The 16,654-nt window shown below is 36.7% G+C and overlaps 1 protein-coding gene across 1 annotated transcript in view; it reads left to right on the top strand.

Annotated features, from left to right (window-relative positions):
- ABCA13 (ATP binding cassette subfamily A member 13) overlaps positions 1-16,654 on the top strand; it is a 161,419-nt gene that overhangs the window by 91,878 nt on the left and 52,887 nt on the right. Inside the window, exons 38-40 of the mRNA XM_027743247.2 lie at positions 2,218-2,326; positions 13,455-13,509; positions 14,136-14,313. Coding sequence (XP_027599048.2) covers positions 2,218-2,326; positions 13,455-13,509; positions 14,136-14,313 — 342 coding nt within the window. The remainder of the gene's footprint in view (positions 1-2,217; positions 2,327-13,454; positions 13,510-14,135; positions 14,314-16,654) is intronic.

Here is a 16,654-nt window from a genome sequence, read left to right as displayed (position 1 = left end):
TAGCGATCATCCACCTGTACTTGGCATTGGTGAGGCCACACCTTGAGTGCTGTGTCCAGTTCTGGGTCCCTCACTTTAAAAAGGTTATTGAGATGCTGGAGTGTGTCCAGTGAAGGGCAGCAAGGCTCGTGAAAGGCCTAGAAAACATGTCCTATGAGAAATAACTGAGAGAGCTGGGTTTGTTTAGTCTCAAGAAGAGGAGGCCTGGGGGAACTTCGTCGCTCTCTACACTACCTGAAAAGAAGTTGTAGTGAGGTGGGGGGCTGGTCTCTTCCACCATGCCTGCAGTGAGAAGACTAGAGGAAATGGCCCTAAGCTGATAGAGAGGAGACTCAGACTAGACATTAGGAACAATTTTTTCACTGTTAGGGTGGTCAGGCATTGACATAGGTTCCCCAAGAAGGCAGTGGAGGTATTTAAGAGGAGTCTGGATCTGGTCCTGGGTGATGTAGTTTAGTGTTAGTGTTAGGTCTTAAAGGTCTCTTTCAAGCCCAATGATATTATAATTTTATGATTGTAAGATGCTGTTGAGATTTCAAGCAGTTATGAAGACAACATAAAGAAGAGTAGAAAATGTGAAAGGTAATGCAAGCAAGAGCAGTGGCAGATCAAAGCTGCTAAATTTTTTAATAATGACTAATAACACTTCTGGCAAAGAAGATTCAAGGGTGAGAGACGGGAGAAATGACAGTGGAGCTCAGAGTGGTGCTTTGAAGCATGATCTAGGATAGACGTCAGAAAATAGAATGGAGAATTGGAGCATTGTAAACCTTACCTCATAAAAATGTGGAGATCCATGCAAGTCAAGAGAATAAATCAGAGGACAATAATTATTAAGAAAGGCAAACCCGACTGAAGATTAGACAGACTTCACTAGGAAATATAGAGGAGAAGATGTAAGAAAAAAAAGCAAAATCTCAAACTAGTGTCCAAGTAGGGGTGGTAGTTGAATAGCATAAGGAAAAAAAAAGGCAGAATTATCTGCAAGTAAACGAGAAGAGCATCAGAGTGATGATAAAAGAATCTTTATGGAAGTTTCCAAGATGTAACTGTGTAGATAGTAATTTTAGAAAGGATCTGAGGAAACTCAAATCCTAGAATAGGAGTGTTAAGGTAATGAAGACCGATATTAAATCCAGTTCACTTTGCAGTAAGACTCGGAATTGAGACACACAGTGAGAATTGCCCAGCATCAACTTAGGATGTTAAAAATGTAGAGAACAAATAGCTGATATCAGACGGAAAGGTTAAAAGTTCTTCAACTGTATAAACAAAAAGAGGAGATGAAAGGTTGCTCTGCTGTGAAGAATGGATATTAATCAGATAGTTTTAAACATCACTAAAACTGAAAATAAACATACATTATGATTAACAGTAATGGGGACATAAATAGAATTGATTTCTAACTGCAAAGGAAAGTTCAAACCTTAGTTCAAACCTTTGGGACATATCAAGCTCTCAGCAATTATTCTAGCACATGGAAGTGTGAATTAAGAGTATAATTGTCAAGTCAGGATGGTTCTGCATGATTTGAGATAAAGTATATATTACAAAAGAATTGTTTTCCTGTGTTCCTCAGAGATACTGGCTTGCCTTATCTGCCTTAAAATTTGTCTGTATAAATTTCCTCCATGCTTAACAAACCACTGATACTTGCTTATTGAAGGTGGAGGCAGCTTTGTCCCTTATGGCATACTTTCGTACTCACTTTGTAAACGGTGCCTTCTTGATTCTTTCCTTTCCTCATTTTCTGGGATATTCTGTTTCTAGATGTTCTATATTGTGTGTCATGTGCAGATATTATTTAGATAATTCAATTTCAATGATTTTTCCACATTTAGCACTGGTTTTATTCATCGTTTTTGTATTTACAATTAAACAGGCAAGTGTTATTTTCACATTGCTCGTTCTCTATTTTTTCACTCAAATGTACGTAAAGGAAGGGGGACACAGTGTTCCACGAAATCAAAGAATCTCAATTTGTAATAAACATTGTGTGGTGTACAGCTCCAACAATAGAAAAGAAACTGTGGTACCCTGTTGAAAGATCTGTGCAAATTAACTCGTTCTGTTCTGCCTAGTTCACTTTCTTGTATAAATAGATGTCATAACAGGAGAATTAGATATATTTATCCAATTCTTAAAGGTATGTGAGCTTTCTGATCAGCATTCAAATTCAACTTATTTTTGATTTACAATTTCCATTCTTGCTTCCAGGTGTGGTATAACCAAAAAGGTTTCCATTTGCTGCCATCCTACTTAAATGAACTAAATAACTTCATTCTGTGGATGAACTTACCTCCTAATGTGGATTGGAGAGAGTATGGTAATAGTTTTTCTTTGTATTTTTTCATATGTTTTGAAAGGTAGGACCAAACTAAAATAATTTTACGAATGAAAATTTTTCACAGTATAAAGTGGGATTGCAGAGTCCCATTTCTTGAAAGGATTGGAAAGTGGAAATTTTAATTACACAGAAAGTTTGTTTGTGTAAAGAATATAGTAGACAGTAAGATAAAATTTGAATTTAAAGCTCATTATGCCATATGAGTTTTTTACAAAGACATTTCTGTGGAACAAGTGTAAATCGGTTTGCTACTCTTGAGATGTTAGTACCTGTGAAACTGCTGCTAGGGCTTGCTTAAATTGGATGATTAACACGTAATAGAGTATGGATTTAAAACTTCTTTGACACTTTATCTCCCAATATAAAGATCTTGGGTAAATCTAGATTATCCTGTAAATTTACACTGCAATATCATATTTCATAGACATCCTGTTACTCAAGGAACAAGAGAGGCTGCTATATCTTATTATTGTACATAACAAAAGAGCCATTAATATATTTGACATATACATTCTCTGATTCAGATATGCCTGAACTTTATAAGAACTAGTTAAAATAAAAATTTTATGAACTGACTTTTAAAAAAATGACTGCAGCTAAAGACTCAGCTGCTAACACAAGTGAACTTTTAGGATGTTGAAATCTAGTTTGAAATCTGGGTTGGACAATTCAGGTTAACTTCTGTTCATTTCATTTCCCTTCATTCTTAATATTCTGTTAAAGAGGAATTTGATTTAGAGAAATTTAAAAATAACTTGTGTCCAATTTTTAAGAGTTTTTGAAAAGGTAGGATGGCTGTCTGTAATGGTAAAATGATTTTCAGTGTGTTTATAATAAAGAAAGAAGAAAGAAAAGAAAACAAAATCAGTGAAAATAGGGAAGGAATCTCCAGCATCTGAATATAGAAATTCATTAAGAAAACTTTCCGGAATGTCAATGAAAAAAAGAGTAATTGCTTGCTTTCAAGATGGCTGCGGTTTTATTTTTCAAAATGAATTATGAGAACGGATCAAAGGTAATGTGTTTCCACAGAAAGTTTGAATGAAGTGAAATCAGGTATTTTAATGAGTATCTTTGACAGAAATCAATTTTTAATCAACTTTTCCTTCACTTCATGCATAGTACTGATGCCTAGCTTTTTTAATGTAGCATTAGGTATCCCATTCTGTGACCTATATATTTAAGTACCGTTACTGTTATATCTATCATGGAGAAGCATGGTTTGCCATCCTTATTACAGTCAGAGAAAATTATAGTTGTCCCAAGGACTGCAGAAGATTTTTATGTTGTTAGACAACACAGAAACACAGTAAGCAAAACAGTGCTTAAGAAATATTTGAAATCTTGAACTGGCATCTATACTACTATGGGTTCATTATATGATCGTGTGGCAGAATATGTTAGTTGTCTGTGGAAGTAGAGTTGAAGAACTAGAGAGCAGTTTGTTTATGTGTATATCTATTGGAGAAGTGCAATAAAAATGGATTGATCATGCCTTTGATTCATAATGCAGAGGGACCTGTCACAGAAATCCTAGGAAGAGAGGTCAAATTACCTACCTATCTATCTGTGTGTATGTGTATGTTTGTGTACATATATTTATATACATGTGTGTGTACACACACCCGTATATATAGATGTATTTTTTGTGCAGAGAGAAATACATTTGCATATTTTATTTCTAACAAAACCTCAACAGTTTATAAGTGCCATATGGGGCACTTAAGCTCAGTTCACTTTGCCTTTTAGCTATCATTTATTTAAGGATACTGCTCTGATGGAGAAGAACTATTAATATGCTTTTGTTAGTAAGATTGTTATATGTAGTCCTGAAAATTAGAAGTCAGAAGACCACATACTGTGTCTCAACACTGAAATCTATTGTTATTTATTTATTTTTTTCTTCTTCCAAACTCTGTTTATATGCAAGGTCAGTTCCAGAATATTGTTGGAAATTGCTGTAAGGTAGCTTGTTAGGATGTCACAGAAAAGTAGCTTTGTAGTTCTGACTCACATTAATACTAAGTTGTCTCACAGAATACCTTTTTCCTGTCAACAGAACCAGAGCTTCTGAATTACTTTTAAGTAAAACATAAAAATAATTTGACCACTGAAAAGGGACTGTTAGGACATGGTCTTTTCTTCCGTCACAGAAAAATAAAGCTTACTTTGCTGCGAGAAGCTTGCTACAATAGAGTAGAGCATTGCCATGGATGTAAACACAGTAGTAACAATGAAGCTATGATATTAAAACAACCTTGAAAGAGGTCAACAACTTGTTTAAATACTCACACAAATACTAAGGAACTCTTTCACTTAGCAGTTATATCCCGTCTGTATTTCTTGAACATGAACCCAGAAGGCATTCTCCCAAGATCTCTGGAGAAGGGAAGAGTCATTATAGACCATGTTCTATATAGCAATTCTGTCATTATAGCAGTTCTACCTGCTTTGCCAAGGGGGATAAATGCAGTAACTTTCGCAGGAGATCAGTAGCACTGGTCCAAGTTTGTGATAGCTTTTGATAATAAGGAGCTGAGAAGAAGGCTAAATACTTTTGTCTAATATCTTTTCTGCAGTGAGGAGGAACATAGACAAGATTTTGTATGAAAATTTGAAGGAAGAGGTTTTACCCCAAAATACAGAGGACATATGCTGTCTTGCACTGATTTATATCCGTAGGGATTTGTATCTGTTCAAAAAATGGTGAAAAAATTTTGATTATTGTTTTTGTTTTGTCAGTCAAAGTTACTGAGTCTTGATCATACTGAGCATGCAGAGCAGGAAGTGATAGTTATTTGGTGATAAAAAATACTTCCTTTTTCCTATTGTGTAATCTAATCTTCAAATCCTTTAAATGTAGGTGAAGAGATTTCTCTTCTCTCCCCACCCCTATATGGGACCATTGGGAAACTTCTCTGTGAGGCTGCTTGGAAAACTACAATGTTTGCTTCTTGTAACATTCATGTAAAGATTGATATGGTTGTTGAAGAAAATGTGTGCACCAGCTGGAGGTGCATTTACTAGATGGAGCAAGAGAAGTTAGCCAGATTGATTCATGTTAGTTTATGACAGCTAATGGATCAGACATTTCTTTGGAACAGCAATTCAGGAATACTTCTTGTATGGAAATATCTCATTTTCTCTACTATGTGGATAGCCACCTCTAGCTTCATCATCAAGTCTGTGATTCTGTTGTGGGAAAAAGAAAATCAAACTCATCTGTTTTGCTGGAAAGGAAACTAAATGCATTTTGTTTTGTAGTGGGTTATAAATTCAGTGGCAGATCATGAAAATGAACATGTTCATAAATTTTAAAAAAGTGAGAAAGACTCTTCAGCAGAAAAGGTAAGATGTACTGGCTTTTTTGTCAAAACTCTTCACCTGTATCTGGTCTTCAAGTTTAAACAAATGGTATTATTTAATCTCTTTCTGAAATGCTGCATTCTTACAATAAGGTAAAGGAACAGTGAAATAAGAGGAATATAAAACTAAAAGGCAATATTTTTTGCTTTAATCCTAGGACAGAAATTTTGATCAAGTAAGACTATGTTATTTTTCACACCTAACTGTATACAGTTGAGTCAGTGTTTATACAGTTTATCGTACTGGAGTATAGGGGAAGGACTATACCTCTTAGAGTAAGGCAGTATAAAGAAAAAAGGAGTGGTAGCCATCTATAATGGTGTCTGTAAAGTACAGTGGTCAAAAAAATGTTCTTACTTCATTACTTAAAGAACAGAAATGTCTCAATATAGCTACCTCATCTCAGTATTCCTATTGAAGTCATCACTTTTTTTTAGAAACCTTTCATGGTAAGACACATTGTAAGCTTCATATAGCACCCTCATTTCTTTCAGATTCAATTCTTCAAAAGAGCTGAAGGGATCAAGAGACCCATTTTCAGCTGAGTTTTGTTGGAAAGTGCCTATATAGTTTCCTGAATGCTTTGCAAATTATACCTTTAAACCTCTTTTCAAAGAAGACTGTGAAGTGGCCTTTGGGTGCAACCTTCTTAACCATGTCTGGTTAGTGGGGGGAAAGTAAAATAGAAACCCTTAATGGTGGTGCTGCCTGTGAAATTCTTCATAAAATATAAATTGTAATTTTCAGTAAATAGTAATGTCTGATTTTATACAAATAGAAATATTGTCATAAATATTAAATTCCCACAAATAATATCTTGTAAAAAAGCATATATATATATATATATATACTATCTCCATTTTCGTTATACATGCTATTATATTTTATTCTAATCTGAAATAAAATGTCTGGCATGAAGAAACTTAGCTTGATCTTCTATTCAATTCTGTAGTGATCATGATATTTAGAAGTAGTAGCACAGATCCAAGTTGATCTATATACTCAAGACTCAGCATGACAGAAGAGACCGTTTACAAAGACGTGCCAAGAGACAGGTTCAGACACACCCAAAACAGTGCAGAACCACAAAATGTACATGACTAATTTATGGTGATAGCATACAAGCTTGAAGACCTTTGAGATTTTTCCCTCTAGATCTCTCTAACCTCTACTGAAAAATTACTACTGGGCTCCTATCACTTTTACTGAAAAACCACAGGTTTTGTAACATGTTTATGCAGAAAATTTCACCCAGGTGGGGTGGACTGGACTACCAATGCCTACTGCTCTTTATATACAGGATGGAAACATCCAAGTCTCTAAGGTTATGCCAAATTGTATGTGCCTTTTTTTTTCTGAAAAATGGTCAAATGGTTTAGATGTGAAATAGAAGATCTAGAGCAGTTTGTCTTGAAGGTACTGTTTGCAGATAGTTAATGAGATTTTGGTATGGGGAAAGCTGTCTTGGGTTATGTAGCTCCTGAATGGCAACAGGGCAGGATGTTGTTCATATCAAGCATGTCTAATGTGGATGCCTTTTTTCCTGTGAACTTTTCTATCCAGAATGGAAAAGTACAGTATTCTATTCCAGAGAATGTTCTAAAGGCTTCTAAAATTTTATGAAGAACTTATTTCACTAGGTTAGGAATGCTTTTTTAACACATTAGAGTCTAAAATTAGTTTAATCAAGAGCAATGAAAGGAAAGGAAGAGGATCATTCAGCCTGAAAGGGAGAATACTAAGGGGAAATCATAGAGAAGCTGAAGAGGGTACAATTAATTATTTATTGCCTTTTCTACTATTAAGTATGTAGCACGGGGCTCCTAGTGACATTTCTGATGTAAGTACACTCCCCCCCCCGCCAGGCCCCAAGTGGGTTATTCCTGAAATTTATAGTTAAACTGACTATTTCCTGCTCTTTTTTCTGCAGTAATGGGGCTTGCAGGACTGGTAAAAATGCCCTTGTTCTTGGTTGTGTGAAGTTAAATCTTTCATTGAGCAATACAAGACAGGACAACTGAGCTTTTTACTTTAATGAAAGAAAAAAAGCAAAGAGGAAGAAAAAAAGAAAAAAAAATACACTAAAATTAACTGTAGGCAAAACAACTGAGAAAAGAAAGGAAAAGAAATTTCGTAGCTGAAAGGCAGCTAAGAAAATATATTGCCAAAATAACTTGCTGCTTGTGCTCGCTGTTGGGATTTACATGTGAATTCATTCCTTTTCAGAACTATACATGCACATATATATCAACTAATATGAATACAGACATGTTTCTTTCTTTGAGACGTCCTCCTTTTCACCTGCTCTAATCAAGGAATTAGTGCCTCTCATTTTGGAAAATCTTCATTTTTATATTGGAGAAGGTTAAAAGGTCTAAGAAAGTCTTACATCATGGTGTTCACATACTCTCTGAATACATTAAAGCCCAAATATACTATAAGATTCTTCAGATTCACAATTTTTCTAGTTCTTGAATTGCTTATCACAGTTTAGAAAAGGTTGGAATAGGTATCTATCACAGTTTTTCACCTGTGCCCATAAAGAAGCCTAAATGATCACTGTAAAAGTAATGTGGCCAATTGCATACTGAGGACATAGACAAAGGAAGTTGTAGGACATCAGAGAAAATTGTGGTCATGATTAAATCAGGAGAATATAATGGCAATCTGTATATGTGGAAGAAATAACTCTTTTACTGAGAAATTTATGAAAAGAAGGAGACAGAGTTAGTGCTGAACCATATCATGTTTGTTGTTATTGACTGTCTTGCTTTTCCCTTATGAATACTGATCTGGTAAAATTTGCCCAAAGGGCTGTTCACACAAAGCTTGCAAGTACAATTCTTAAAAAAACCTTTGCATAAACACCAGAAGTGTATTTTTAGTAGGAACTTTATAATTTAGAACTTCTTGGTTTATATGTCATTTATGGTTTTTAAGTCTTCAGAGATGGTGGTTAGTTTTCAACTTAATGAGTCTAATTATAGCAGCTTTACATAGTAAAAAGGCATATAAAGGCAAGAAAATATCAATTAGCACATTTTACATCATGTTAACAGCTGTATTGGGACAGAGATATATGTAAAGAAAGATGGTCTAGGTGGGTAGAAGAAATTTAGGAAAGGATAGGTTATAAAAGTACATGGAAGGGAGTTTTTTAATTAAAAAAATACACATACTAGGAAATACAATATATTATTAATTGTGTTGGTTTATTCTGCTATTGGAAGGTAGTTCATAACCTACTTCTTAAGTTCAAGGGAACTTTTTTCTTCTGTGAATTACAAACCAGTTTATTGGTTTTATTTAACCGTCTATTTTTTAACAAGGGGGTGTAGGGAAGAAAGCATTATACTAAAAAGTAGCAAATTCAGAAACCCTCATGCTCCAGACTAATTGATACAGTTTAAAATAATGAATGAAAGGCAAGTATTATATGTAATGCATTGATAGAATTTTGAATTCTAAATACAACTGAACTTAGTTTAGCATAGTCATACTTTGGTTACTTGTAATTCAGCAACCCTGGAAATTTAATTTCAGTTGTGTGTGTAAATTTAAAAAAAAATGCAGTCCTTTGTTTCTACTACATAGTTTGAGTGGAAATTAACTGTAGAAAATGGTTGCTACTTTTAAGACGTGATTAGTCTTTGTGACTCCTCCATTCAGTTCAATTTGCCTTTTGATAGGTATTGTGTGATACAGTACTGCAGCAAACGTATGACTATTTAATGTCATGGGGGTTTATTTCCCTCTGCAATTATCTCTTTTTGACAGTGTCTGTTTATTCTGTACTAGAGAGTTATAGCAGTGCATTTCTGTGTATGGTCTTTTGTTTAATACCAATGCAATAATCTGGAAGTTTTGTTACTTTCCTCTTGAGATCTGCGCCCTTCACAGGGACAGGCCGTGGTGATTTCAGGAGAGAAATTACTTTCAGAGACATTAAATATTCCTGGGCAGAAATTATTCCTTGTAAAATATTTTATGTATTTTTGTCATTGTTACGTATTGTATGTTTCATTAATTCCCTGTGGGTCTTTTAGAAAAGTTTCAGTAGTGCAGATGATCTTCTTCTATTAAATTCATTGACTAGGTTCCCTAAACATACAAGTGGGCAAACCTAAGTTTATGAGCATAAATACACTTGCACAGAAAATAGCACAGGCTATTCATGGCTCTGTTTCTCCTAGTGCATTTTTTTCCCACTGAATACAGCAGATAGTTAATAGCAATAGAGCAATTGGATATGATTCAGATGAGCCCTGATTAGTTAATGGAATATAGTGAAGAACCTTCCTGAATTTGTGTTAAACTCCCCAAGTTCTGGACACTTTATGGACAATAATTTTCTACCACAGACCCTGTGAGAGGTTTACCTGTCCCATAATTTTGGGAAAAGTGATGTGAATCAGTAGGGCCTGTAGGTCTCCCAGGCTTGGCAATTCCTGATCATGAACATTTTAAGATTTGCAATTTCTAAAAATGCTACCCCTTAAGCAATTTTGCTGTAATATTTCTGGCATCTGAATCTTAGAGTAAGACAGTTTGGTCAGAACATTCAAATTCTTGATTACAAAGGCAAGACCTTGACAAATGTGAGAAGATCCTCTGTAACCAGAACTTGGCTCATAGCCAAGTTTTATGGCTTTAGTTTTTTGGCTCCTCATGAAAGAGAAGGCCTGGAAGACATGATTTTGCTCTTTGCCAATTTAGCTGAGCAGTACTAAGTAAAATAAATATATTTCATCTTGCTAACTTCTTATTTTAGTGCCTCTGAAATGATCATTTTCCAAAAGCTTTCTGACAATGTAAAGTCATGAACACTAAGTAAGTTTGCCGATGACACTAAATTGGGAAGAGCTGTCGACTCCTTTGAGGGCAGAGAGGCCTCAACAAATTAGAGAGCTGGGCAATCACCAACAATATGAAGTTTAACAAGGGCAAGTGCAGGATTCTGCACCTGGGACAGGGTAACCCTGGTTGTGTGTACAGTCTGAGGAATGAGAGGCTGGAGAGCAGTGCTGTGGAAAGGGAGCTGGGAGTCCTGTTCGATGGCAAGGTGAATATGAGTCAGCAGTGCCCTGGCAGCCAGGAGGGCCAACTGTGTCCTGGGGGGCATCAGGCAAAGCATCGCCAGCCGGTCGAGGGAGGGGATTGTCCTGCTCTGCTCTGCACTGGTGTGGCCTCACCTTGAATATTGTGCGCAGTTTTGGGCACCATGATACAAGAAAGATATTAAGCTATTAGAGAGTGTCCAAAGGAGGGCAACAAAGATAGTGAAGGGCCTGGAGAGGAAGCTGTATGAAGAGCGGCTGAGGGCACTTGGTCTCTTCAGCCTGGAGGAGAGGAGACTGAGGGGAGACCTCATCACAGTCTACAACTTCCTCGTGAAGGGAAGAGGAGGCAACCAGTGACAGAGCTTGAGGAAATGGTCTGAAACTGAGTCAGGGGACATCTAGGTTAGGTATTAGGAAATGGTTTTTCACCGAGAGGGTGGTTGGACACTGGAACAGGCTCCTCAGGGAAGTGGTCACAGCACCAAGCCGGACAGGGTTCAAGAAGCATTTGAACAATGCTCTCAGGAGCATGGTGTGAGTCTTGGGCTGTCCTGCACAGGGAGACGAGTTGGACTCTATGATCCTGATATGATTCTATGATTATTTCTTCTAATGTGCACATTTTTATTCAACCATCAGAAAAGCTTAGAAAAACTTTCTGGGAACTAAGCTTTTTTCTATCATGCTACTTTTCCTTTACATAAATGGAATTTCAGCTAATACTTGGTTTCAGTGGGAAAAAATAATTTTCTTTGATATGCCAGTTTTGCTTCAGAACAAATAGCAGCAATTGCTTAAAAAATTAATGGTGTAAAAGAAAAACAAAGGAAAACTTTGAACATCCCCTCTAGGCAAATGACATGAAAGACTTCTACAAATAGCAGATGTATCTACTAGTGATGAATCAAACCTTAATGGCTTGAATCTTCTTCTGTTTTTCCAACTACCATTGGGCTTCAGAGTACAGTGTTTAGCTGTTATTTGAAAAATCTTCACCTTGTACTAGCTTTCTGACATTAGTGTGCAAGTTAATCATCATCCTCTGCTGTTCAGCTTTTTACCATGCAGTGATTTAGTGATGTTTAGATTACTTTGGCTTGAAGATGAGGAATGAAATATTAAAGGGGTAAAAATAAATGTGTAGTTAGTCAAATTGCACCTGTTACTAGAATGAAGACATTTTTTGTCTTTATATAGCTGGACTCTAGCAAAATATGACAAAGTCTGTTCAATTAAGTGGTGCCCTGCAGAGTCCATCTAAGGCTACCAACAATTTGTTTCTTTACCAAAGATACTGGAAAGATTGTAATTGCTGTTAGGATGGAGGTTTCTTTTTAATTTGGAACAGTATAGATTTATTTAGGCACTCTAATCAAATAGTGCTGGTGTTGTGACTTAACCTAAGCCACACACACTCAGCCACTCACTCACTTTCCCCCAGTTTGGATGGGGGAGAGAATATTAGAAGTGAGAAAATTGATGGGTTGATATAAAGGTAATTAAATAGGTAAAGCAAAAACCACGCACATAAGCAAAGCAAAACACGGAATTCACTCATCTCTTCCCATGGGCTGGCAGGTGTTCAGCTATCCCCAGGAGAGCAGGATTCCATCATGACTGACACTGGCTTGGGGCTAATGCCATCACTCTGAATATCCCCCTATTCCTCCTTTTCCCCCCATTTTATATGCTGAGCATGATGCTATATGGAATGTCCCTTTGGTCAGTTGGGATCAGCTATCCTGGCTGTGTCCCCTTCCAACTCCCTGTGTACCCCCGTCCCCTCTCTGATGGGTTGGGGTGAGGAGCAGAAAAGGCCTTAGCTCTTTGTAAGTGCTGCTCAGCAATAGCCAAAACATCCCTGTGTTACCAACACTGTTTCCAGCAAAAATCCAAAACATACCCCCAATACCAGATACTGTGAAGAAAATTAACTCCACCCCACCCAAAATCAGCACAGGTGGCACACTTGTCAGACACACATGCAGAAATAAGTCACAAACAGGATCAAGACCAGGTTAACAGCAGCCTTCACACTGTGTTTCACCTTTCTCCTCTACCCCCCCCCTCAGCTTTTCTTCTGTTCCTTGAAAAGAAAAAAGCAAAAATATATAGCTCATTTTGCTAGATTGCTACATGGTAGTACTTGGTTGCACCAACTACTAAAATAAACCTAAGAATGCATTGCCTACTTAGTATTTTTCTTGGTCTCCCGAACTGGGTATGCTTTTAATTTAAAAGTTTACAGTTTTTATCTGAGGTGTGCTTTTTAGGTTTTTTTGTGTGTGTGAACTAAATAATTTTTCTTTGCAAATCTAAAAATTGCTGAAACAATCTGATCTATAATGTAAACCAAGTGTATAAATTGCCTATCTTGCTCCAGAAGATTAGGTATATGAACAAATTCTCCTTTAGATTTTGTCTTCGATCTCCTATGTGATGTATATTCTGCAGCAATATATGACATTGTGAATCATGAATCAGTTTTTGATGGATGCAAACCCTGGAAATCACTCAACAGGAGGCAGTATTTGTTTTTGCAGCTTGGTGCTTGACCTCCTGTTGACTACTAAGTATTTAGCTTTTTCATTCATACATATAAAAGGTGTTAAAAGTGTACTCCAGAATTTGAAGTCCTGACATAGCATTTACTATTTAATGACTTATTTTTATTTTTGCAGGGATAACACTCTACAGCCAACCATATGGAGGAGCCTTGCTGGATGAGGACAAAATGTGAGCAAACTCTTAAAATGTATAACAGCAGCAATGAGCAGACAATTGAAACTATCAATTAAATCAGAATATATGTTGCATGGAATAGATGCTGTGACTTTATAGACACAATTCTGTTACACTGAGTGAAGTATTTTCTAGTACAGACTGTCAAGTCCACTGTTTATATCAAAAATGGTTGAATTATTTTGTAGAGAAAAGTACTGAATTTATGCTGACTGTGTCAGGACAGTTTTAAACAGGTTAACTGCTTCAAATGATTGTCAAGTGTTTAAATTTTAATTTTCTGTAGTAAAAGCTTTGTTTTATTCAGACTTTAAACACACACTCTGCTCTGTAACTCTTGTATAGTTTTGTAACTTATCTTGTGCCCTGTTCTCTAATTAGATGTTGACAGTGCACATACATTTTGTCCTTGCTCGCGGCAGGGGGGATGGAACAAATGATCTTTAAGGTCCCTTCCAAGCAAAACCATTCTGTGACTCTATCGTGTTTGCAAACACAATTAAAGGTCCTAATGTCTAGTGTTGTTTTGGTAAGAAGTTGGCCTAGAAAATGTTAGCATTTGAGGGTTTTTTTCCCCTTTGTGTTGTGTTTTAATTGTGCCATTTTCCTTTTTAACCTAGAATGGAGAATGTTCGTCAGTGTGGGGTAGCACTGTGTATTATGCTGGGGTTTTCTATCCTTACCGCATCCATTGGAAGTACCATAGTGAAAGACAGAGTATCTGGCACAAAACGCTTGCAGCACATCACAGGCCTGGGTTACAAAACTTATTGGCTTGCTAACTTCTGCTGTGATATGGTATGTATTGGGGGGGCAGCATGTGTTCAGGTGTAAATTTTTAACTAGTTTGTCATAAATGAGCAAAAGGAGATATGATCACAAGATACGTGAATAAGATTTGAATTGTGCTGAGTAAGAGCTCTTGGCTGTCATGCTAACAAGCATTGGGACACCTTTCCTACTTTAATACAGGGCAGGGATTACATTCTTTGCTTCCCAAAGCTGAATTGTACAGTATTTGCTAGCTTTAGGCATGTACGCTATTTTACAAATAAATGTAAGTTGGCTAATCAACCTAGACAGAGAGAATCTTCCACACAGCAGCTCATAGCAGGAGTTTTTGTGCTTTTGGCAAAATCTTTCAGACTGGTGGAGAAAACCGAGGATAGTAGTCAGCTGTTTTAAGGGATGATTATATTGTCTGTTGTTGCGGATAACATGAGAGGTACTTATAATCGGCATCTTTTATTTCTGGCAAGCATTGGAACAGGCTGCCCAAGGAAGTGGTCGAGTTACCATCCTTGGAGGTATTTAAAAGATATGTAGAAGAGGCACTTAGGGACATGGTTTAGTGGTGGACTTGGAAATGCTGGATTAATGATTGGACTTGATGTTCTTAAGGTCCTTTCCAAATTAAATGATTCTATGGTACCCAGAGGTTTTTGGAACACTCTGTTTTCATTCAGATTATTCTAATTCTGAAACATTAGATCTTCACCCATCCATGCTTGAAATCAGAATTTTCACACTTGAGCAATCTTGAGGTAAGAGCACATTTCTTCAAATGTTATTTACTTGATCAGTCAATCTTGGTATTCTTTTTTTCTGATGTTTCAGATAAAAGGACTTGGTTAAAACCTCAGTCCTTCATCATTCAGTTTCTCCTTGTGCAGCAAAGTCAACTCCTCATTATTTTCTGCCAATCTCTCAAAACCTTCTCACAAATTCAAACAGTACTGCATGATCAATCATGATCTGGGAAAGAACAGACACTGCTTTAAATGCTAATTATGCTGCAGATCATTTAGGGACACTGAACACATGAATATATGAACTGTCAAATTTTAAATCCCTCTACATATTTTAAGTATTACAGGCTGTCTCCTGTATTATGGGTAGCACAATCTTTACTAGGCCTGCAGAAGTATTTGATTTATGAAATTGCTCTCATGAGAATCAGGGTGTTCTTACTGTATTTATATAGGTGAATGGTATTCATTACTGTGTTCAACAAATGGAAAATGTGTAAGTGCTAAGAAAATTTACAGACAAATAGAGAGATTTTTTTCAGATTAAGCATGTGTCACTAGAGGGGCAAAATTAAAGTTTTGGGTTTTTTTGTTGTACATGCCCAACTTCTGTAATACACCATGCTTTCAGGGTAAGACTTCTAACAGAATTTGGTTTAAAGTTCTTTATTTCTAGACAAAAGTCCCAGGTCTGTTGAAACATACTTTGTGACTTCTCTACCATATTTTTTAAACAGCTTCAGGATAACTGAAACATAAATCTGTGGAGTGATATATTATGATATTTGTATATGGCATTTAAAAGGTACACTGTGAATTAGATGAGGACATTGCATCCGTCTACATTTTATTCCATTGCTCTTCTCTTAAAAAAAATGTCTGTCTTCCCAGTAGCAAAGAGGTAATGGCCTCTGGTTTAATTTGGAACAGGTTTTTATTGTACCTCAGTATGAAAGTCCAATTTTAACAGTAAGGGTGTTGTTCTTCTACACTGAATATTTAGCTAGACATTGATTTGTTTCCTCTGTTGCAGTTGCATCTCAGAATCTAAGTTATATTAGGATAATGCTGAATATTATATAAGCAGAAATGCAGGCAGTCATTGCCCTAATGAGCTCAGATTCAATGCACAGAGCAGGCAGACACTGAGAACAGAACTGAGCACAGATTTTCACATCTTGACATTGTTAGTTGCAAGCAGAATCCCTCTCTCTTGTATAGTTTGGCATGAACCCCCTGTACCAATCCCATCCTGTCCTGTTCCGCCCCCCCAAGTATTTGGTTACCAATATGTCAAGAGACTAAACGAACTGCTTTCCCTGTTGTCTAATGGCTGTAACTCTTCTACATACTGTGTCCATTCCCAATAAAAGTGGTCATTTGCTTCATCAGCATACATTGTCCTTCATCCTAAGTGCAATCACACAACACCTCCAGGATGGAAAAGGGATCATACCCAGCCAGCTTGGGTTTAGGAAGGGCAGGTCCTGCCTAACCAACCTGATCTCCTTTTATGACCAAGTGACCCGCCTGGTGGATGAGGGGAAGGCTGTGGATGTCATCTATCAACTTCAGCAAAGCCTTTGACACTGCCTCCCACAACATTCTCC

Source organism: Pipra filicauda, unplaced genomic scaffold (assembly GCF_003945595.2).
Source record: "Pipra filicauda isolate LSUMZ 115617 unplaced genomic scaffold, ASM394559v2 scaffold130_size2058158_pilon, whole genome shotgun sequence".
In the NCBI taxonomy this organism is placed as follows: Eukaryota; Metazoa; Chordata; class Aves; order Passeriformes; family Pipridae; genus Pipra; species Pipra filicauda.
This window is presented reverse-complemented; position numbering and strand designations above follow the sequence as displayed.